At 43.1% G+C, this 23,802-nt stretch overlaps 1 protein-coding gene across 1 annotated transcript in view; it reads right to left on the bottom strand.

The window, feature by feature from the left end:
* Positions 1-6,051: 6,051 nt before the first annotated feature.
* Positions 6,052-23,802, bottom strand: part of LOC111977950 (inactive heparanase-2) — an 80,211-nt gene continuing 62,460 nt past the window's right edge. Inside the window, exons 4-5 of the mRNA XM_070448587.1 lie at positions 8,117-8,286; positions 6,052-6,136 (exon numbers count right to left, since the gene is read on the bottom strand). Of these exons, the coding sequence (XP_070304688.1) occupies positions 8,279-8,286 (8 nt within the window). The 3' untranslated portion in view covers positions 6,052-6,136; positions 8,117-8,278. The remainder of the gene's footprint in view (positions 6,137-8,116; positions 8,287-23,802) is intronic.

Genomic DNA, 23,802 nt, shown 5'->3' with positions numbered 1-23,802 from the left:
TGAACCTGGGAATAAAAACAGAGGAGATCCAGTTTACAACACCACTGAGATACCAGTACTTCAGATCCAGTTTACAACACCACTGAGATACCAGTACTTCAGATTGAGTTTACAACAACCACTGAGAATACCAGTACTCATTGAGTTTACAACACATCAGAATACCAGTACTTCAGATTGAGTTTACAAACCACTGAGATACCAGTACTTCAGATTGAGTTTACAAACCACTGAATACCATACTTCATCAGATTGAGTTACAACACCACTGAGATACCAGTACTTCAGATTGCAGTTTACAACACCACTGAGATACGCAGTACTCAGATTGAGTTTACAAACACCACTGAGATACCAGTATTCAGATTGAGTTTACAACACCACTGAGATACCAGTACTTACACTCTTCAGATTGAGTTTACAACACCACTGAGAATACCAGTACTCTTCAGATCCAGTTTACAACACCACTGAGATACCAGTACTTCAGATTGAGTTTACAACACCATCAGATACCAGTACTTATAGATACGACTTGCAGTGTTATCACACACACCCCTCTGTGAGATCCACGTACTATCAGATTGAGTTTACAACACCACTTAGGGATAGTCGCTCCAGTATCTGTCTTAGATTTGAGTTATTAACAACCTATTGCTTGTGTTGGACAGCGTTAGAATTGAAAAACACTGCACTGGCGTCAGATTTGCCTCGTGATACTTTACTTGTGTAGCACATAGGGTTTCCATTTCATACTTAGGATGGAGCAAACCAACCAACATTAGAAGAGAATATGTCACTCCACAGATTTAACTGCCCAATGTCAGATCTGTAGGTTTACGACAACAACAGACTGGAAGGAGTACCAATTCACTGTACAGGGTGTGAGGTCTTTTTTAGTGCAACTGTCTACCTGATTGTTGAAGTGTTATCTACTGGTAAGGATACTTATAGGTGTATCCGCGGGATTCAGTTAAGAGAGACATCTCCACCTCACCAAGAAGGAATACTTATCCCATGACTACCAAGCAACCGCTCTCCAGATAATAGGAATTTAACTGAGGATTGATTTATTAATCACAAGACCACTGGTAACGTGAGATGTATAGATAACTTAGGGATCAAATTTAACCTCGGTGTGAGGTATGATAGAACATACCAGCACCGCTTAGTTATGAACCTCGGTCTTACTTTTTGTTTTAAAGATTGCATTTTGCACTCATCGCTCTGGATTGATTCCACACACGACACACGTCCGGAATGGGAGGATACCAGGTTATGTTTACTTGAGATGTCCATAATGGTTAGCGAACCACCTATCATCTGGTAAGTATAATTTTAACTCCACAATTTACTCACATAGTTTAAATCAACATCCACTATGATTACCCAGTGTACTACCTTTATTCAGATTGAGAGTTTACAACATCCCACTTATGGAGATACAGGTACTCCTCTTCAATGGATCCTAGGGCTCATATCCTCACTCACCCATCTCGGAGCATGTATGACCCCATGGTAACTATTAGAATTGTGGAGTTATCACAACCACCGATGGATTTACCATTATTCAGGATTGGAGTTTACAACACCACTGGAGATCCCAGTACTGTCAGGATTGAGGGTTTACAACACCACTGGGGGAATACGCGTACTTCGATTAGTTACAACAGCCGACTGAGATAGCAACCTGCCATGGAGTATCTTCAGACAGTGAATCAGAAGCCAGTTTATACCAACACCACTGGAGGATACCAGACTCTCGGATTGAGGTCACACAAGCATGACCCCACTGGGAGATACCCACAGTCCTCCACTGCTGAGTCAGATTGAGCGAGTTACATATACTCACTAAGAGGATACTCGAGACCAGTTCATGGTAATTCGCTACACACGTTTACAACAACTCCAACTGAGGCCATAGAGCACACCAGTCTTAGTGTCAGGATTTGCGGAGCTGAAACACACACCACTGCTGGGAGGATAACCAGTACTTTCAAGGGGATTGAGTTTACAACACCACTGGGACTACCATACTCTAGATCCCACTTTAACAACACACACGGAGATACCAGTACTGTGTCAGATCAAGGAGAGAATCACCACAACTATCCTCGCTTGGAGATACCAGTACTTCAGATTGAGTTTACAACCACCAACTGGAGCATAGCCAGTACTCAGGTAGTTCGGAGCGGGTTCTACAACTACCACGAGGAATACCAGTACACTTCAGATTGGAGTTTACAACACCCTGGAGATACACCGAGTACTTCAAGATTGAGTTACAACACCAACTGCGAGATACCCAGTACTTCAGGATCACAGTTTACAACACCACTGAGATACCAGTACTTCAGTTGAGTTTTACAACACCACTGAGATACCAGTACTTCAGATGCCGTTTACAACAACTACTGTACGCATATACAGTTATTCACAGATCCCAGTTACAGAACACCACTGGAGAAGTCATACTCTATGGCATCCAGGGTATTCAAATCCATCTTGAAGAAACACCAGTTGACGATTGAGACGCAGGATAGCCCGATTCATACACAGTTGAGGAGTTTACCAACACACTGAATACCAGTACTTCAGATTGAGTTTACAACACACGCCATACAGACTGCGAGGACACTACAGCTGAGCAGGTACTCAGTACTATCGATGAGTGCTCTACACAACACCAGCTGCGAGATACCAGATACTTGCACCTATGAGTTTACACACCACTGAGAGATACCAGTATTCAGATCCAGTTTACACACCACTGAGAGATACCGAGTACTTTCAGATCCAAGTTTACACAACACACTGGAGATAACCCAGTACTTCAGATCCGAGGTTTACAACACCACTGGACGATACCAAGTACTTCATATCCAAGTTTACAACACCACTGGAGATACCAGTACTTCATTTTGGAATGACAACATTTTGTTTATAACACACGACATAGAACATTCTAGTTCATAAGATCTACTGGTCTTTCTTTGACCACGTGTCACAAAGCGCTGGTACGGTAGCTAGTGCGCGGTGTGTGATTCACTGAGTGTGTCACACATTCACACAACTGTTAAAGCACACACAAGAGACAACGTGAGAAACAAACATGACACGGGTAGTCTCAACCTCAAAGCACTCCTTATTTGGGTCTAGGGAGTCTTTCTGAACATGTCCAGAATTCTTCTGTCGATAAACAGCTGTCAGAAACGAGCACACACTTCACCAGTTAACCAAACAACGAGTGCATTTAGTCTTAGCTTTACACATTTTATACTGCACCAACGACATGAGAATGTACCCACACACATCCGTCCCATTTGGCCTTTGTTTCTTAAAGCAGACAACTGGTGGCAAGACGACAACACACACACCACACACACCTGAGCAGAGGCTGTGACCGGCTAGACAAAGTCAACCAGCGGAAACCGGGTCGGTACATGTGGAAACCAAAGGGAAAGAACGGATCGCGTCAAACCCAGGAGTGAAAGACTGGTCAAACCAGGGGAAAGAGTCAAACGTGGATACCAGGTCAAACCAGGAAACGCGCAAAAAGGGGAAAGACCGGTCACAGAAGCCCCGCGTACAGGGGAAAGACCGGTCAGGGACGACGTCAAAACCAGGGGAAGACCCAGCACATCAAAAACCGAGGGGAAAGACGACACAGCGGAGCACTCCAAACCAGGGATAAGCGACCCGGGCTCAAGACCAGGGGAAAGACCGGTCAAACCAGGGGAAAGACCGGTCGGTCAAACCAGGAGAAAGACTGGTCAAACCAGGGGAAAGACTGGTCAAACCAGGAGAAAGACCGGTGGAGGGAAAGGAGGAGAACAGAGAGGAGGAGGAGTTAGAGGAGGAGTTAGAGGAGGACCTCCCTCCTAATTCACAAATGTGTAAAATGGTCTTCCAAGACTCTCTAAATCAAACTCATCAGCTCAGCTATAGAAAGTAAGAGTTGTATAGTAGTAAGTATTGCTAACATAAATGTTATATCTATTGATGTGTACCTACAGAAAAGCTCTAGCCAAAACATTGACGTCAGGCATATCTATTTTTAGCTGCCTTTATTATAGTGAACAAAAATATAAACACATCAATTTCAAAGATTTTTCTGAGTTCCAGTTCATATAAGGAAATCAGTCAACTGAAATAAATTAATTAGGCTTTAATCTATGGACTTTAATCATGACTGGAAATTCGGGTATGCATCTGTTGGTCACAGATATCTTTAAAAAAAGGTAGGGGTGTTGATCAGAAAACCAGTCAGTATCTGGTGTGACCACCATTTGCCTCATGCAGCGCGACATATCTCCTCCGCATAGAGTTGATCAGGCTGTTGATTGCGGCCTGTGGAATGTTTGTCCCACTCCTCTTCAATGGCTGTGCGAAGTTGCCTGATATTGGCGGGAACTGGAACACGCTGTCATACACATCAATTCAGAGCATCCCAAACGTGCTCAATGGGTGACATGTATGGTGAGTATGCAGGCCATGGAAGAACTGGGACATTTTTAGCTTCCAGGAATTGTGTACAAATCCTTGTGACACGGGGCTGTGCATTATCATGCTGAAACATTAGGTGATGGAGGTGGATGAATGGCACGATAATGGGGCTCAGGATCTCGTGACGGTGTCTCTGTGCATTCATATTGCCATCGATAAAATGCAATTGTGTTCGTTGTCTGTAGCTTATGCCTTCCCATACCATAACCCCATCACCACCATGGGGCACTCAGTACACAACATTAACATCAGCAAACCACTCGCCCACACGAAGCGGTTGTGAGGCTGGTTGGATGTACTGCCAAATTCTCAAAAAGAATGTTGGAGGTGGTTTATGGTAGAGAAATTAACATTCAATTCTCTGGCAACAGCTCTCGTGACCCTTCCTGCAGTCAGCTTGTCAAATGCATGCTCCCTCAAACCTTGAGACATCTGTGGCATTGTGTTGTGTGACAAAACGGATCATTTTAGAATGGCCTTATATTGTCCCAGTACAAGGTGCACCTGTCTAATGATCATACTTTTTAATCAGCTTCTTGATATGCCAAACCTGTCAGGTGGATGGATTATCTTGGCAAAGGAGAAATGCTCACAAACAGGGATGTTAGTAAATGTCTGCACAAACTTTGAGAGAAATAAGCTTTTTGTGCGTATGGAACATTTCTGAGATATTTTATTTCAGATCATGAAACATGGGACCAACACTTTACATGTTGCATTTATATTTTGTACAGTATACATAAGCATCCTACAGCTATGCAAAAAAATGCTGCTCTGCCAAATACATATTTTTGGAGTGGAAAAAATCCACCATTTAACATATAACAAATCCAACAATGAACCTAACAAATCCACTACTTTTGGCAAGTCCCAATGGTGTGTCTAAGATAGAGGGGTGGAAATGTGTATAAGAGGACTAGACAAAGATTATCTGGTCTGTGAGAGAGAAGAGAAAGGAGAAAGGAGAGAAGAGAGAGCGAGGGGACAGGTGGGACATCGCTTGGCCACCTTATCAATCCACTGACACTCTATACAGCTGACAGCCTATTTAACTATACCAGTGCCTGGGACCATCAGACTGTAGGCTTCTACATAAACACTGGGCCTGTGTGTGTGTGTGTGTGTGTGTGTGTGTGTGTGTGTGTGGTGGTGTGTGTGTGTGTGTGTGTGTGTGTGTGATGTGTGTGTGTGTGTGTGTGTGGTGTTTGTGTGTGTGTGGTGTGTGTGTGTGTGTGTGTGTGTGAGGTTGTGTGTGTGGTTTTGTGGGTGTGCGTGGGCCGGTGGGCGCGTGTGCGTGGGCGTGGCGTGTGCGTGATGCGTGGGTGCGTGGTGTGTGTGTGTGGGTGTTGGTGTGTTGTCTTAAAATCACATTTTCAAAAGATAACTCCATTGCCATATTCAGGACCTTGTAGTGTGGCCCATATAGTGACAACGGTGTTCATGAGACGGACTCACACCATCGAGCAGCAAATGGCCGTTTTTTGGTGGTCGTCCAGCTCGGCCAAGAGGTGTGGCTCGGCCTTATTAGTAAGCGTACAGACCTGCAGTAACGTTCTCAGCAGGTGTTAGTCCTGGGCTAGCTGGGTACTGTTCACTGTCTGACCCATCATGCTACGAGTAACCATTAGCTCTGGAGAGAAGATGGAAGAGAGGGATTGAAATTAAAGGTTTCAGGACCGTGATTAGTAACAGTATGATCCACATTATCACAGTAACCGTTCCACTCTGGTGAAGATGGAGTGCAAATGGAATCTTTAAAAACAAATTACGACATTCACTTCGATTCTTCATTTCAGGTTAATTTGCTCAATACATTCTACCAGCTTTATTTAACCCGTTAAAATCCTCTATTTCTTGGAGAGCTTGTCTTGTCAGATTTTTCCACTTGGGGAGGATCTTTGCTCCAAATGTGAACAGTTGACACTTCTAAAACTATACATCACAGACCCCCTCTAGCTCAGTCTGCTGCTAAACACAACTTGGGCAGTTACTGACATTTTTATGTTGTCCTTGAATGGAACCCTATGTACCACAGTAATACAGAAAGACACAGAGTGTTTTCAATTCTAACGCTGTCCAACACAAGCAATGTTAAAGAAGACACCCAGAGTGTTGGAGAGGTGGAGAGAGAGAGTTGAGAGTGTAAGAGTGTGTGTGAGAGAGAGAGAGAGAGAGAGAGAGAGAGAGAGAGAGAGAGAGAGAGAGAGAGAGAGAGAGAGAGAGAGAGAGAGAGAGAGAGAGAGAGAGAGAGAGAGAGAGAGAGCGAGAGAGAGAGAGCGAGAGAGGCACTGTCAACAATATGTTTCTCTCAGTGCCCCAGTAAAGTGAGCGATAACTAAATTGTCATTATTGTAATGCTGCTGGAGGGAGGCCTTGCCAGGAGAATGGGCCAAAATAACAGGGAGGTTCCCCACTCCCTCTTTCTATCCCTCTCTTTCTCTCTCCTCTCCATCTGTGTTGATGGTCTCAGCAGAAAGAGGCTCAATTTCCCCAAAATAAAAACACAGACCCTATAGTTCCCCCCTGCTGGCCATACTGCTTGTTGTCTGTCATATTGCAGGTGTTCTTGGGTCAACGATGCATCACTGAGCAAGTAATCAGCTGTTAACTTCTCCTTTTTTAAAACCATCCATACTTGAGCATCCCAAAATACCCCCCCCCCCCCCCCCCTCTCTCTCTCTCCTCGCTCTCTCTCTCTTCGCTCTTTCTCTCTACGCTCTCTCTCTCTCTACTCTTTCTTCACTCTCTGAATGGCTTCTGTTCAATCATGACTTATTTTTTCAAAATAAGCCCTGGGGCACCAATTGTAAATGTCATGTTAGACCTACAGCATGTTCTCTGCCAACTTAAGTCAAAACGTATTCCTAGGATAATACTTTGGGTTGGGGTACTGTGCCTGTGAAAATAAAAATGTCAGTGTAGAATGGATAAATGAATATCATAAAGGTGTTAGAAATGGTTTCATAAAGGTGTTAGAAATGGTTTCATAAAGGTGTTGAAATGGTTTCATAAAGGTGTTAGACATGGTTCATAAAGGTGTTAGAATAGTTTCTAAAGGTGTTAGAAATGTTTCATAAAGTGTTAGAAATGGTTTCAAAAAGGTGTTAGAAAGGGTTTCATAAAGGTGTTAGAAATTGTTTCATAAAGGTGTTAGAAAGGGTTTCATAAAGGTGTTAGAATGGTTCCATAAAGGTGTTAGAATGGTTTTATAAAGGTGTTAGAAATGGTTTCATAAGGTGTTAGAAATGGTTTCATAAAGGGTGTTAGAGGGTTTCATAAAGGTGTTAGAAGGTTTTCATAAAGGTGTTAGAAATGGTTTCATAAGGTGTTAGAAATGGGTTTCATAAAGGTGTTAGAAATGGTTTCATAAAGGTGTTAGAAATGGTTTCATAAAGGTTTTAGAAAGGGTTTCATAAAGGTGTTAGAAATGGTTTCATAAAGGTGTTAGAAAGGGTTTCATAAAGGTGTTAGAAAGGGTTTCATAAAGGTGTCCGGGATGCGTTATGTATACACCCTTCAAGTACAGTGTTACCTAATGTTTTATAATTCTACTGTATTAAATAGCAATAAATTATATAATATATAGTATATAATGTTTGTAGATACTGACCGTTGCCCAGTTCCCAGGAGATGTTGAATTTCTTCCCGGCGCTGTATTTGAGGAGGCTGAGTCGCTGAGGAGGAGTTCAGGAGGAGTCAGGGTTTCTCTGCTGGGCGTTGAGCCCAAGGACCAGATGCAGACCAGCACACTCGGCAAAGTTGTACAGTTTGTCTAAAGACCTGGCTGGGAGCAAAACAGACGCAGTTGTAACTTGTTTCTTTTTCAAAATATTTGAGGTAACTGCACATCATATTGTGGCCGGGCTAACTTTATTACAAATAAATATTAATAAACATTGAAACCAGATATGGGACATTTCTTTTCCAGTATGCTAGGTAAACTAGCTAGAAAAACTGTGCCCTGTCTAACATCTGGAGCTAACACCTCCTACTATAGGATCAGTGGTGGTGGGGACTCCACATTAGATGGCTAGATACATTTCTGACTGTGGGAATATATGTAGCTACAAACCTATCACAGATTTAATGATTTATCGAAACTAAGTGATCCCCGACTCGTCTGAAAAAACTCCTCTTCCTAGTTCTAACCTTTAACTCCTTTAATCTGAGCCTGACTCATCATCTAAACTCTACAGTACTACAGTCCACTTTACCTAACCCTAATCTGAGCCTGACTCATCATCTAAACTCTACAGTACTACAGTCCACTTTACCTAACCCTGTTAATCTGAGCCTGACTCATCATCTAAACTCTACAGTACTACAGTCCACTTTCCCTAACCCTGTTAATCTGAGCCTGACTCATCATCTAAACTCTACAGTTACAGTCCACTTTACCTAACCCCGTTAATCTGAGCCTGACTCATCATCTAAACTCTACAGTACTACAGTCACTTTACCTTTATTGTTTCAGTTCTGTAGACTAAGTGATCATTTAACTGGATTATCCAACCATACATCTAACCAGGCCTATAACTGCCCAGGGGAGTGTGGAGTGTGGAGTGTGGAGTGGTGTGTTGTGTGTGTGTGTGTGTGTGTGTGTGTGTGTGTGTGTGTGTGTGTGTGTGTGTGTGTGTGTGTGTGTGTGTGTGTGTGTGTGTGTGTGTGTGTGTGTGTGGTGTGTGTTTGTGTGTGTGTGTGTGTGTTGTGTGTGTTGTGGGGGTGACGTGTCCTGATGGATATCCCAGCCTGCTGATGAAGACCAGGTGAAGGGCATAGCTGAACGGCAGCCTGCTGAGCAGATATGACAATAAAATAAATCATGACTGAAAAGTCCAGAAAGAAACTTTCTCTAAAGATATTTATGAACTTGATATGGTTCAAAAGGCTGTGTTTTATATGTGTAAAATGACATAGGTCTGTCCACACATGGTGAAGTAATGCCCTTGACATGTGAAATGTCAGTGTGTGTGTGCGTGTGAAGTCGCTAAAGGGGGTCTCATCGTTTCTCCCTCCTAGGTCCAGATCCAGAAATACTGATTTATATTCTCATTAGAGTCCCCTGCCGAGATGGAGTCTTTGAAGCACACACACGCATACACACACACAATGCACCCTACATAGGGAGCTGTTATGTCACACTTTATACCATTTATACAGTATGACATTAGTTTATAGATGATTTGTGAAGCATTTATATTGTGATTAAGAAGACTTTATGTATACTATATAAAGCCTTAATATGTTGTAGTCTGTTTAAAGTGGGACCAAGTTTAACAATCAATAATCAATCCAGACTTATTGAGATAAATGGTACATTAGAGATGAAGCAGCCAGGGTCTCGAAACCAGCAGCTATTGTTTCTGGAAACCTCTGATGTTACTCCCTAGCGGATTTCAGTAGTTCCTGCGAGTGTTTCATCATTTTGCAGACACACACATACACACGCACATGCACATGCATAAACACACAAAAACACACATACTACAGCTCTGAGCGCTGCTCATATTCCCCAGACTATCCCTGCTAAAAGCATTATTCCAAATATCAATCCAGGACTTGGCGAGAACTGATGTAAGGAATTCTCTCTCTGTCAATATAATTTGTCAACATATGACAGCTCAATGCTTTGTTAAGGCTAGCACATTTATCAGCTTCTAAAGATTCAAATTCATAACCGAAGCCCTGAATTAAACGATACAATATGGGGGATGAATAATGCAGCCATTTTGTCAATGCAGCAACTTCAGATAACAATGACCTCTAGCTGTCACACAGATGTATATGTCGTGCTTTTTACATATCATTTAGTTAGCCATGTGAATCTAATCTATTATATTACACTGTGTTTCTATTCAATTATTTTCCATTGTGTTTCCATTCAATTATATTATATTATATTCCATTGTGTTTCTATTCAATTCTATTTTGTACAGTAAGTAGTATGCTAAATGACTGAAGTAAATGCAACCCAAAAAGCCGAAGCCACAGACCCAGTTTATGCTGTGCTGATGACACTGTCTGTGATTTATTTAGAATTCAAGGCACACTTAACCAGCATGGCTACCACAGCATTCTGCAGTGATACGCCATCCCATCTGGTTTGCGCTTAGTGGGACTATAATTTGTTTTTCAACAGGACAATGACCCAACACACCGCCAGGCTGTGTATGGGCTATTTGACCAAGAAGGAGAATGATTGAGTGCTGCATCAGATGACCTGGCCTCCACAATCACCCGACATCAACCCAATTGAGATGGTTTGGGATGAGTTGGGCCGCAGAGTCAAGGAAAAGCAACCAACAAGTGCTCAGCAAATGTGGGAACTCCTTCAAGACTGTTGGAAAAGCAAATCGAGAGAATGCCAAGAGTGTGAAAGGCTGTCATCAAGGCAAAGGGTGGCTACTTTGAAGAATCTCAAATATAAAATATATTTTGATTTGTTTAACACTTTACTTTAACACTTTACACTTTACATGGTTACTACATGATTCCATATATGTTATAGTTTTGATGTCTTCACTATTATTCTACAATGTAGACATTGTAAAAATAAAGAAAAACCCTTGAATGAGTAGGTGTGTCCAAACTTTTGATTGGTACTGTATACAAAAGTATGTGGACACCTCTTCAAATTAGTGAATTCGTCTATTTCAGCCACTCCCGTTGCTGATAGGTGTATAAAATTAAGCACACAGCCATGCAATCTCCATAGACAAACATCAGCAGGAGAATGGCCTTACTGAAGAGCTCAGTGACTTTCAACGTGGCACCGTTATAGGATGCCACCTGTCTAACAAGTCAGTCCATCAAATTGGTTATTTAATTTAATTTTTACCTTTATTTAACTAGGCAAGTCAGTTAAGAACAAATTCTTATTTACAATGACAGCCTAGGAACAGTGGGTTAACTGCCTTGTTCAGGGGCAGAACGACAGATTTTTACCTTGTCAGCTCGGGGATTCAATCTTGCAACCTTTCGGTTACTGGCCCAAAATTCTAACTACTAGGATACCTGCCATGCCCTTTTGCCCTGCTAGAGCTGCTCCGGTCAACTGTAAGTGCTGTTATTGTGAAGTGGAAACATCTAGGAGCAACAACGGCTCAGCTGCGAAGTGGTAGGCCACACTAGCTCACAGAACGGGACCGCCGAGTGCTGAAATGCTTAGCGTGTAAAAATCGTCTGTCCTTAGTTGCAACACTCACTATCGAGTTCCAAACTACCTCTGGTAGCAACGTCAGCACAATAACTTTTTGTCGGGTGCTTCATGAAATGGGTTTTCATGGCCGAGCAGCCGCACACAAGCCTAAGATCAACATGCACAATGCCAAGCGTCAGCTGGGGTGGTGTAAAGCTTGGCATTGTGCATGTTGATCTTAGGCTTAGGCTGCTCGGCCATGAAAACCCATTGGACCCTGGAGCAGTGGAAGCGCTTTTTCAGGAGTGATGAATCACGTTTCACCATCTGGCAGTCCGCGGATGAATCTGGGTTTGGCGGATGCCAGGAGAACGCTACCTGCCCCAATGCGCCGTGCCAAATGTAAAGTTTGGTAGAGGAGGAATAATGGTCTAGGGCTGTTTTTCATGGTTCGAGCTAGGCCCCTTAATTCCAGTGAAGGGAAATCTTAACGCCACAGTCAACAATGACATTCTAGATGATTCTGTGCTTCCACCTTCGTAGCAACAGTTTGGGGAAGGCCCATGCTGTTTCAGCATGACAATGCACCCGTGCACAAAGCGAGGTCCATACAAAAATGGTTGGTCAAGATCAGCATGGAAAAACTTGACTGTCCTGCACAGAGCCCTGACCTCAACACCTTTGGAGTTAATTGAAACGTCGACTGCGAGCCAGGCCTAATCGCTCAACATCAGTGCCCGACCTCACCAATGCTCTTGTGGCTGAACAATTTTGCAAGTCCCCCGCAGCAATGTTCCAACATCTAGTGGAAAGCCTTCCCAGAAGAGCGAAGGCTGTTAAAGCAGCAAAGCGGAGGACCAACTCCATATTAATGCCCATGATTTTGGAACGAGCATCTGTCAACATACTTTTGGTCATGTAGTGTAGCAGCACCATGGAGTACAGAGGTCTGGAGCATCGTCTGGTGCCATGCCTCAATTCACACACACACACACCACACACACACACACCAAACACACACCACACACACACACACACACACACACACACACACACACACACACACACACACACACACACACACACACACACACACACACACACACACACACACACACACACACCACAACAACACACACACACACACACACACACACACACACACACACAAACACACACACACACACACACACACACACTGTCTTGAGTGAGTGCCTCGCAAGTCTGCAATTCCTCTATTCTGGCAGCCATAGCTACTACAAAGAGTATAGAGATTATCCCAAACAAGAGAAATTAAACCTGAAAAATGTGTTGTGTCATTGGAATGGACTAAAAGCGCCGCATGCTTTCCAGCCAAAACAGTTCGGAAGAGTTTGTGCATATATTATGACAACATTTTGTGACGTTTTTGTTAGTTTTAGACTTCGGTAGGATTTTTTCAGCTGCTCGGGCACATTTTTTTTCTGGAGGCCGTAGTCGGTAGCTGAAGTCTACGCCCCTTCGTTGGTGATTGATCAATAAAGTCTTTGTTGTCATTCAACGAGAGACGACTCAATTTCATGGGAATGTTTTCATTGAGTAATACTGCACCAAACATCTTAGATGTAAAATTGTGCTACTAAGATCTCCTCGACAAAAACGTCAAAATTAATTATCTTAGATTAATTCTGACTATTTCTCGTTTTTCAAGCGAAGGTCATTTTAAGGGAGTATGCAAGTACACTAGCTTAGTTCGCCTAGGCGCCAGTCGACCTGAAGCATCCTGACGCCTTAACACTGTTCAATAGTAGCTTGGCCAGAGAAGCCCATGTAATAGTGTAGACATGTCTCCAGTTCACGGCATGGTTCAGTGATTAAGCATTGTAATGATTTAGTAGTTGGAGATGTGTCAATGAAACCAGGGACATACAAACAACATAAATGTCTGCCGTTCTCTTTCTACAGGTAAAGTGATACTTGCAATACTACCTGATTTACAGCAGTATGCAAACAATGTGAAACTGCAATCCACACATTCGGTTTGTTTGTTGAGCCCTTGCCTCTTTTCTACCTATCTAACATACAATACAATGTGTTATTTACACAGTCATGTAATTGTGGAATAGGGTTATTGGACCAGATGAGTTTGAACTGAACTATAGAAGTGGTGACGTTGGCTTGGACAGGAGACCACCCGTTCAATAGCTGCTACAGTCACTACACACACACGTACACACACTTCACAACAGCCTAATAGCACCAATTACAACAGATACATTGTATTCGGAACGTATTCAGACTACATAAATTTTTACACATTTTGCTATGTTATAGGCTCATTCTAAAATGTATTAAATCATTTTTTTCCCCTCATCAATCTACACACAATACCCCATAATGAAAAGGTAAAACAGGTTTTTAGAAATTTTTGTAAATGTGGCCTTTTTAAAAATGAAATATTACATTTGCATCAGTATTCAAACCCTTTACTCAGCACTTTGTTGAAGCACCTTTGGCAGCGATTGCAGCCTCGAGTCTCCTTGGGTATGACGCTACAAGCTTGGCACACCTGTATTTGGTGAGTTCCTCCCATTCTTCTCTGCAGATCCTCTCAAACTCTGCCAGGTTGGATGGGGAGTGTCGCTGCACAGCTATTTTCAAGTTGCTCCAGAGATGTTAGATCGGGTTCAAGTCCGGGCTCTGGCTGGGCCACTCAAGGACAATCAGAGACTTGTTCCAAAGCCACTCCTGAATTGTCTTGGCTGTGTGTTTAGGGTTGTTGTCCTGTTGGAAGGTGAACCTTCGCCCCAGTCTGAGGTCCTGAGCGCTCTGGAGCAGGTTTTCATTAAGGATCTCTCTATACTTTGCTCCGTTCTTTGCCTTGATCCTGACTAGTTTCCCAGTCCCTGCTGCTGAAAAACATCCCCACAGCATGATGCTGCCACCACCATGCTTCACCATAGGGATGGTGCCAGGTTTCCTCCAGACGTGACGCTTGGCATTCAGGCCAAAGAGTTCAATAATGGTTTCATCAGACCAGCAAATCTTGTTTCTCATGGTCTGAGCGTCTTTAGGTGCCTTTTGGTCAACTCCAAGCAGGCTGTCATGTGCCTTTTACTGAGGAGTGGCTGCCATCTGGCCACTCTACCGTAAAGGCCTGATTGGTGGAGTGCTGGAGAGAGGGCTGTCCTTCTGGAAGGTTTTTCCATCTCCACAGAGGAACGCTGGAACTCTTTCAGTGTGACCATTAGGTTCTTGGTCATCTCCCTGACCAAGGCCCTTCTCCCGATTGCTCAGTTTGGCCAGGTGGACAGCTCTAGGAAGAGTCTTGGTGGTTCCAAACTTCTTCCATTTAAGCATGATGGAGGCCACTGTGTTCTTGGGGACCTTCAATGATGCATACATTTTTTGATACCCTTCTCCAGATATGTGCCTCGACACAATCCTGTCTCGGAGCTCTACGGACAATTCCTTTGACCTCTTGGCTTGGTTTTTGCTCTGACATGCAGTGTCAACTGTGTGACCTTATATAGACAGGTATGTGCCTTTCCAAATCATGTCAAATCGATTAAATTTACCACAGGTGGACTCCAATCAAGTTGTAGAAACATCTCAAGGATGATCAATGGAAACAGGATAAACCTGAGTTCATTTTCGAGTCTCATAGCAAAAGGTCTGAACACTTACATAAATAGGGCATTTCTGTTGTTTAAAAAAACAAACATAAGCAAACATAAAAAACAGTTTTCACTTGTCATTATGGGATATTGTTTGTTGATTGATGAGGACATTATTTAATTTAATACATTTTAGAATAAGGCTGTAAAGTAACAAAATGTGGAAAAAGTCAAGGAGTCTGAATACTTTCCAAATGCACTGTATGCAGCGAAAACAGGGCATTCAGCAAGGATTCTCTCTCTCTCTCTCTCTCTCTCTCTCTCTCTCTCTCTCTCTCTCTCTCTCTCTCTTCTCTAATCTCTCTCTCTGCTCTCTCTCTCTCATCTCTCTCTCTCTCTCTCTCTCTGCTCTCTTACTCTTCTCTCTCTATTTCTCTATCATACACCTCTTTCCATCACAAACATACTGTGCAGTTTCTTTCTTACTCTCTGTCTCCCTCTCTCTTTTGAATCCTGCTGGTCATTCTATCGCTCCCTCTCTCTCTCCTCCCCCATGAAAAGTAATCAGACTGAGTTTTGTCTGTTCTCTGTGTGCCTCTGTTTCTTATTTCATCCAGAAACACAGTGATTTCCCACCAGGCAAACATGTCAAGCTGGACGTTTTGACCCCCCAAAAAATACACACACGTGCACACACGCGAGCACACATATACACACACAGCCTTGAGCAGAGGGTTCTGGTTCATTTTAAGCCCAGATCAAACCTCAGCCCTTGAGGAACCGCTGCAGACAGGAGAGACGACTGTTTAGAGAAATTAATTGGAAACATTTTTTTTTACATTTCTTTATGATTTCAATATGACTTTCCAAAGCCTGGATTTTGCAGCCAAATTACGTTAGAGGAATAATGTGTGTTGTGTTGTGTTGTGTTGCATGTGTGTGTGTGTGTGCGTATGCTGATGCTAGTTGGTTACAGCTGACTGGGGAAAAGACAGGCATTCTTAAACTTCAATATGGTTGAACATTATCCCGCAACAAGAAGTTGGAGAGAAAACAGTGACCATTACATGAATTAATTATTTAATTATTTCACACAAATTCACTCACTATTGCGCACACACACACCATTCCAACAGCAGCTTACAATAACTGCAGCCTGACAGAGCAAATAAGAATACAGTTGTGAAAGCAATGACCTCCGACGAGCCATCAAACATCCAAAGTGTCAATACAGGACTGTGCTCAAATCCTACTATGCTGGCTCTGACAATCGACAGATGTGGCAGGGCTTGCAAACTATCATGGATTACAAAGAGAAACCCAGCCGCGAGCTGCCCAATGACGAGAGCTTACCAGACAAGCTTAATGCCTTCTATGCTCACTTTGAGGCAAGCAACACTGAACCATGAATGAGAGCACCAGCTGTTGTGACGTCGCTCTCCAAAGCCGATGTGAGTAAGACCTTTAAACAGGTTAACATTCTCAAGGCCGCCGTGCCAGACAGAATACCAGGACACATACTCAGAGCATGTGCTGATCAGCTAGCATGTCTTCACTGACATTTTCAACCAATCTCTGACCAGGTCTGTAATACCAACTTGTTTCAAGCAGACAGAAATAATCCCCAAACCCAAGAAGTATATCGCCCCGTAGCACTTTATAGCCATGAAATGCTTTCAAAGGCTGGTCATGGCTTACATCAACACTATCATCCCAGACACCCTGGACCTACTTCAATTTGCATACTGCAACAACAGATCCACAGATGACGCAATCTCTATTGCACTTCACCCACCTGGACAAAAGGAATACTTATGTAAGAATGCTGTTCATTGTTTACATCACAGCATTCAATGCCATAGTCCCCTCCAAGCTCATCATCAAGCTCAGGACCCTGGGACTGAACAAGTCCCTCTGCAACTGGATCCTGGTGGACACCCCCAGGTGGTGAGTGTAGGCAACAACACATCCTCCACGCTGACCATCAACACGGGGGAACCACAGGGGTGTGTGCTTTGTCCCTTCCTGTACTTCCTGTTCACCCACAACTGCGTGGCTGTGCACAACTCCAACACCATCATCAAGTTTGCTGACGACACAACGGTGGTAGGACTGAAAACCGATGACGATGAGCCAGCCTATAGGGAGGAAGTCAGAGACCTAGCATAGCAGTGTGGTGCCAGGACAACAACCTCTCCCTCGACATCAACAAGACAAAGGATCTGATGGTGGACTACAGGAAACGGAGGGGCGAGTACGCCCCCATCCACATCGATGGGACTGTAGTGGAGCGGGTAGAGAGCTTCAAGTTCCTCAGTGTCCACATTACTAATGAATTAACAGACACAACCACACAGTTCTGAAGAGGGCACGGCAGCACCTCTTCCCCCTCAGGACGCTGAAAAGTTTTGGCATGGGCCTTCAGATCCTCAAAAGGTTCTACAGCTACACCATTGAGAGCATCTTGACTGGCTGAATCACCGCTTGGTACGTCAACCGCAATGCACCAGGCCTGAAGACGCCACAGAGGATGATGAAAACTGAAATTGCTGAAATAAGTCAATAAGTCAATGAATGGCATAGCTGCCTCAATTACCTTGTACCAGTGCACATCAACTCGGTACTGGTACTTCCTATATACAGCCATTTTACTCTTTAGTGTAATTCATTATTCACTGTGTATTAATTCCTCGTGCCACTATTTCTATATATTTATGTTTTATCTTTAACTCTGTATTGTTGGTAAAGGACCCGTAAGTAAGCATTTCACTCTTAGTCTACACCTGTTGTTTACGAAGCATGTGACAAATAACATTTGATTGGATTGATTTGACAGCTGCTCTAAGACATCAGTTAGCTATATGTGTCAAAATAAAACCTATTATGGACGACCTTGCCAAGTCCGAACGGTTACGGCACTCAGTACATAAAGCTGAAGTCCTTTCTGTTTGTGAGGAAAGGTATTGCAGTAAAAGACCTTGCAGCTGAGCTGAGCCACGAAATTCAATAAGGATCCATTAAAGACAGAACCTAGAGTTTTCCATCTATCAACAACTTAATACTAATGTTGACATCTCACTCTCTACTTACATTTATCTCAACATCTGTCACTACCACACAGGTAGGCCTTTCCAATGGAATCACTCTGCTATTTATTGTACAGACTCTCTGTGGTCTTCAAACCTGGTAGGTCAAACCACTTGTGTATTTTGGATAAAAGAATGTAAGCTACGTGGGCACCTGTTTTCAATTCACTCAAGCCAGACAGAGCTGTGTGTTTGTTTCCATGTCTGTGGATTTGCTGCAAGTAGACTAGTGTGTGGCCTCTTCCTCCGTTTCTGGTGTGTGTGTGTGTGTGTGTGTGTGTGTGTGTGTGTGTGTGTGTGTGTGTGTGTGTGTGTGTGTGTGTGTGGTGTTGGGGGGTGACATGTTAACATCTGAGATGACACACGTTTATGTACACAAATCAGTCATCCGCTGAGGCCAGCTTGTCTCTCTAACTCAGGCCCAGGACTGCCCAGTGTGTGTGTGTGTGTGTGTGTGTGTGTGTGCGTGCGTGCGTGCGTGCGTGCGTGCATGCGTGCGTGCGTGCGTCTGTTTATGGAAAAACTACACCTGAAGGTACTAATGACCTTGCTCTTTTTGTCTGGGACAGAAACAAACATGTATTGAACATATTCTCCCATGAGAAAAACAAAGTATTCCTTTGTTGTTGGTTGCTCAACATCAGGCTAGGCGTTGGGTTTATCTGTCTATGTATGAAGAAGCCAATATCATGACATTACAAAGACAATCTTAAAATGTTGCACTTGTCTGAAAGTCCTCAAAGACCAGATGATATGGCATTATTTTTTTATTCAACTGTTTTAACTAAAGCTTTGATCACTACACTGGGGTGTCTGGCAACATCAGTAACAGTCAGACTAAAAAATAGTTTTCTGTCCAGTGTGCATTATGACATTCTCAAAATGTTTTCAGATTGAGTTTTGAAAGTAGTTTGTGATTTACGTCAAGCAATCTGTACCCCCACTCCCAAACAAGACTTACAAAAATATTATAGATACAAAAAAAAACTGCGATCATGGAAAATGAAAGGGTCGCAAGTCCCTGGTGTTTCAGGAGATGCAGGTAGTCCTTGGTCTCAGGATTTGCAGGAGTGTAACTGTATGAAAAAAGTAGATGATTTCCTGGCTTGACTAAGCCTACTCATGGACTAAAAAACTGCTTGATGGAGAAATTCCTGCTGAAAGTAGACCATAATCACACAGTGGAATTTACACATCACAACCTGGGACACCAGGGGCTAGAGTCAGAGGTGACAGTGAGATGACCACACCTGACAGTTTTACTAACACAAATTAGTCACACTGACGCCTTCAAAGAGCCTCCTCTTAAAGCTTCAAACACTTAAACGATTATCTCTAATCCCTAACAAACACCTCTCTCCCACTATACACACGTCTGTGATTGCTCAGTAATTGTAAAGGAGCAGCCGTGTCAAGGAGAGGTCCAGCAGGAGAATCACCTAGAGGCTTTTTACACCAGAGCATCAAAGAGTTTCACCTGAAAACCTCCATATAAAGCCTGAAGCTCTTCACATGGGAGCTCAGGAAAACTGCAGAAACAAAAAATAACAAACACATACAGTGCCTTCAGAATGTATTCAGGCCCCTTGATTTTTTCCACATTTTGTTACGTTACAGCCTTATTTGAAACAGAAATACCTTATTTACATAAGTATTCAGACCTTTTGCTATGAGACTGGAAATGTAGCTCAAGTGCATCATGTTTCCATTGATCCTCCTTGAGATGTTTCTACAACTTTATTGGAATCCACCTGTGGTAAATTAAATTGATTGGACATGATTTGAAAAGGCACACACCTGTCTATATAATGTCCCACAGTTGACAGTGCATGTCAGAGCAAAACCAAGCCATGAGGTTGAAGGAATTGTCGGTAGAGCTCCGAGACAGGATTGGGTCGAGGCACAGATCTGGGGAAGTGTACCAAAAAATGCCAACAGCATTTAAGGTCCAGAAGAACACAGTGGCCTCCATCATTCTTAAATGGAAGAAGTTTGGAACTACCAAGACTCTTCCTAGAGCTGGCCGCCCAGCCAAACTGAGCAATCGGGGGAGAAAGGCCATGGTCAGGGAGGTGACCAAGCACTAGAGTTCCTCTGTGGAGATGGGAGAATGTTCCAGAAGGACAACCCTCTCTGCAGCACTCCACCAATCAGGCCTTTATGGTAGTGACCAGACGGAAGCCACTCCTCAGTAAAAGGCACATGACAGCCCGCTTGGAGTTTTCCAAAAGGCACCTAAAGACTCTCAGACCATGAGAAATAAGATTATCTGGTCTGATGAAACCAAGATTGAACTCTTTGGCCTGAATGCCAAGCGTCACGTCTGGAGGAAACCTGGCACCATCCCTATGGTGAAGGATGGTGGGGGCAGCATCATGCTGTGGTGATATTTTTCAGCAGCAAGGACTGGGAGACTAGTCAGGATCGAGGGAAAAATTAACGGAACAAAGTACAAAGAGATCCTTGATGAAAACCTGCTCCAGAGTGCTTACGGCCTCAGACTGGGGTGAAGGTTCACCTTCCATCAGGAAAATGACCCTAAGCACACAGCCAAGAAAACACAGGAGTGGCATCGGGACAAGTCTCTGAATGTCCTTGAGTGGCCCAGCCAGAGCCCGGACTTGAACCCGATCGAACATCTCTGGAGAGACCTTGAAATAACTGTGCATCAACGCTCCTCATCCAACCTGACAGAGGTTGAGAGTATCTGCAGACAGGAATGGGAGGAACTCCCCAAATACAGGTGTGCCAAGCTTGTACCCAAGACGACTCGAGGCTGCAATCACTGCCAAAGGTGCTTCAAAAAGTACTGACTAAACGGTTTGAATATTTATGTAAATGTAATATTTCCGTTTATATTTGTATTACATTTGCTAAATAAATAACGGGGGTCATGATGAGGGTATTGTGTGTAGATTGATGAGGGGGGTAATCAATTTAATACATTTTAGAATTAGACATAACAAAATGTTTTAGTCTCACGTAACAAAATGTGGAAAAAGTCAAGGGATCTGAACACTTTCCGAATGCACTGTACAACTGAAAAACACCAAAACTCAGTAAAACCGTGGAAACATAGCAAACCACCCCCAAACTAGGTCATGCAAAACACACAATTAAATCTTCTAAAAGTCTAAGCCATTGTGTGTGTGTGTGTGTGGGGGGGGGGGGGTTCTACTAAGCAAACATATGGAATTGGTTTGAGATGGTCATACCATGGATAATTTAGCTCTTTGATTTTGAATTTTAGATACGCATTGAATAACACATTCATAAACGCCAAAAACTTCATAAACGTCAAAAACGTAATTTATTAGGATCCCCATTAGCTTCTCTTCCTGGGGTCCACATGAAACATGACATAATACATAATACAGGACATTATTAGTCAAGGACTGGAATACATACATTAAAAATGTCACACATCTGTACCTACCTACCTACCTACCTACCTACCTACCTACCTACCTACCTACCTACCTACCTAGGGGGATACCTAGTCAGTTGTACAACTGAATGCCTTCAACTGAAATGTGTCTTCCGTATTTAACCCAACCCCTCTGAATCAGAGAGGTGCGGGTGGCTGCCTACATACACACACAGACACTACAGACGCTTTCATGAGAAGACCGATTTTCGGGATGTCTCATGGTCTGACAAACACCACTGTAGCTCAGTCATCTTCCACCGCAGATGAGGAAGGCCGACATAGGCGGATGTGGTTGATTGAGACGCAGCTCATGCCAAAAACCTATTTCTCACTTAAATTGGCGCATTTTGATGGGGATTTTTTGTATTATGTTACTTAGATTGATGCACGAATGCATCAATAGACTCTTAAGGGTAAAGCCAACAAAACACAGAAACAAAACTACCAAGCAATAATTGTTAGCCAATCAGCACATGTTATATTCCCACATTCTATTTCCAGTCCAGAGCTGAGAATGGGTCTTTGACCGATGCATGATAGGACTAGCAGACTGCACAGATACATAGCAGACCCCCTAACCAAACACACACACACACACACGATGACCAGGAATAATAACTGTAATCACCATAATTGGACCTTTGTTATTCCTAATCTATATCAATGACCTTTCTGCTGTGTCTTCTACTGTACTTCCCATTCTGATGATACCAATTTGTTGTATTCACTAGTAAGAATAAGAAATATTGTTTAAAAAGAGCCAGAATCTCAATTGGTGGAAATGAAATGGAACAAATCACATCCACTAGATTCCTCTGAGTTTTATTTGATGAAACGTTATCCTAGAAAGACCATATTCAATTTGTCTGCAGCAGTGATGAAATCTGTTGGTATCATCAGAAAGATTAGTAGTTTGGTTCATCAGGCTTGCTTCCTAACTCTATACTATAGCTTAACTTAACAATATCTCATTTACTGTAATATTGTCTGGGCCAGTACATATGCCTCCTACCTACACAAATTTCTCATCATACAAAATACATTTGCAAGACTAGCCACTTCCTCTATTTACCTGGCTCCATTTGCACCTTTGTTAAAGAAACTCAATATATTGTCTACTTACAACATTAATGTCATGTTTTGTCATTTATTTTCATGTCTTGTCCCTGTGCTTCCCTCTGCTGGTCTTATTAGGTTCTTTCCCTCTTTCTCTCTCTCTCTCTCCTCCTCCCTCTCTCCCTCTCCCGCTCTCTCTCTCTATCGTTCCGTTCCTGCTCCCAGCTGTTTCTCATTCTCCTAACGACCTCATTTACTCTTTCACACCTGTCCCCTATTTTGCCCTCTGATTAGAGTCCCTATTTCTCCCTCTGTTTTCCGCTYCTGTCCTTGTCGGATTCTTGTTTGATGTTTGCTGTCCTGCGTCCTTGTTCCGCCCGGTCGTGTTTTTGCCTGGAATAAAGACTCTGTTTCTTTAAGTCGCTTTTGGGTCCGCATTAATCAGCATAACAATTAATGTACGCCAATTATGCACTTTCATCTACAAGTACTCATACCTCCCAGACATTTTACATAAACCCTTCAATGGATTCTTCCATGTTAATTCTGAAATCCATCTATATAACACAAGACATTGTGATAACCTTTACCCTCCCAACTGCCGCACCTCACATAGTAAATTCTCTATCAGGTACAGAGGTACCATACTCTACATCATCGTCCATCAATAACTTCAAGCAAACACTGCGGGTCAGCCTGATGAACCAAAACACTCAGTAATCTCCTCCATGAAGACTGGGGGTCAGCCTGATGAACCAAACCACTCAGTATCTCCCCCATGAGAACTGGGGTCAGCTGATGAACCAAACTCTCAGTAATCTCCTCCATGAAGACTGGGGGTCAGCCTGATGACACCAAACTACTCAGTAATTCTCCTCCATGAAGACTGGGGGTCAGCCTGATGAACAAACACTCAGTAATCTCCTCCATGAAGACTGGGGGTCAGCCTGATGAACCAAAACTACTCAGTAATCTCCTCCATGAAGATGA

The sequence above is a fragment of the Salvelinus sp. IW2-2015 genome, linkage group LG18 (genome assembly GCF_002910315.2).
Source record: "Salvelinus sp. IW2-2015 linkage group LG18, ASM291031v2, whole genome shotgun sequence".
Classification (NCBI taxonomy): Eukaryota; Metazoa; Chordata; class Actinopteri; order Salmoniformes; family Salmonidae; genus Salvelinus; species Salvelinus sp. IW2-2015.
This window is presented reverse-complemented; position numbering and strand designations above follow the sequence as displayed.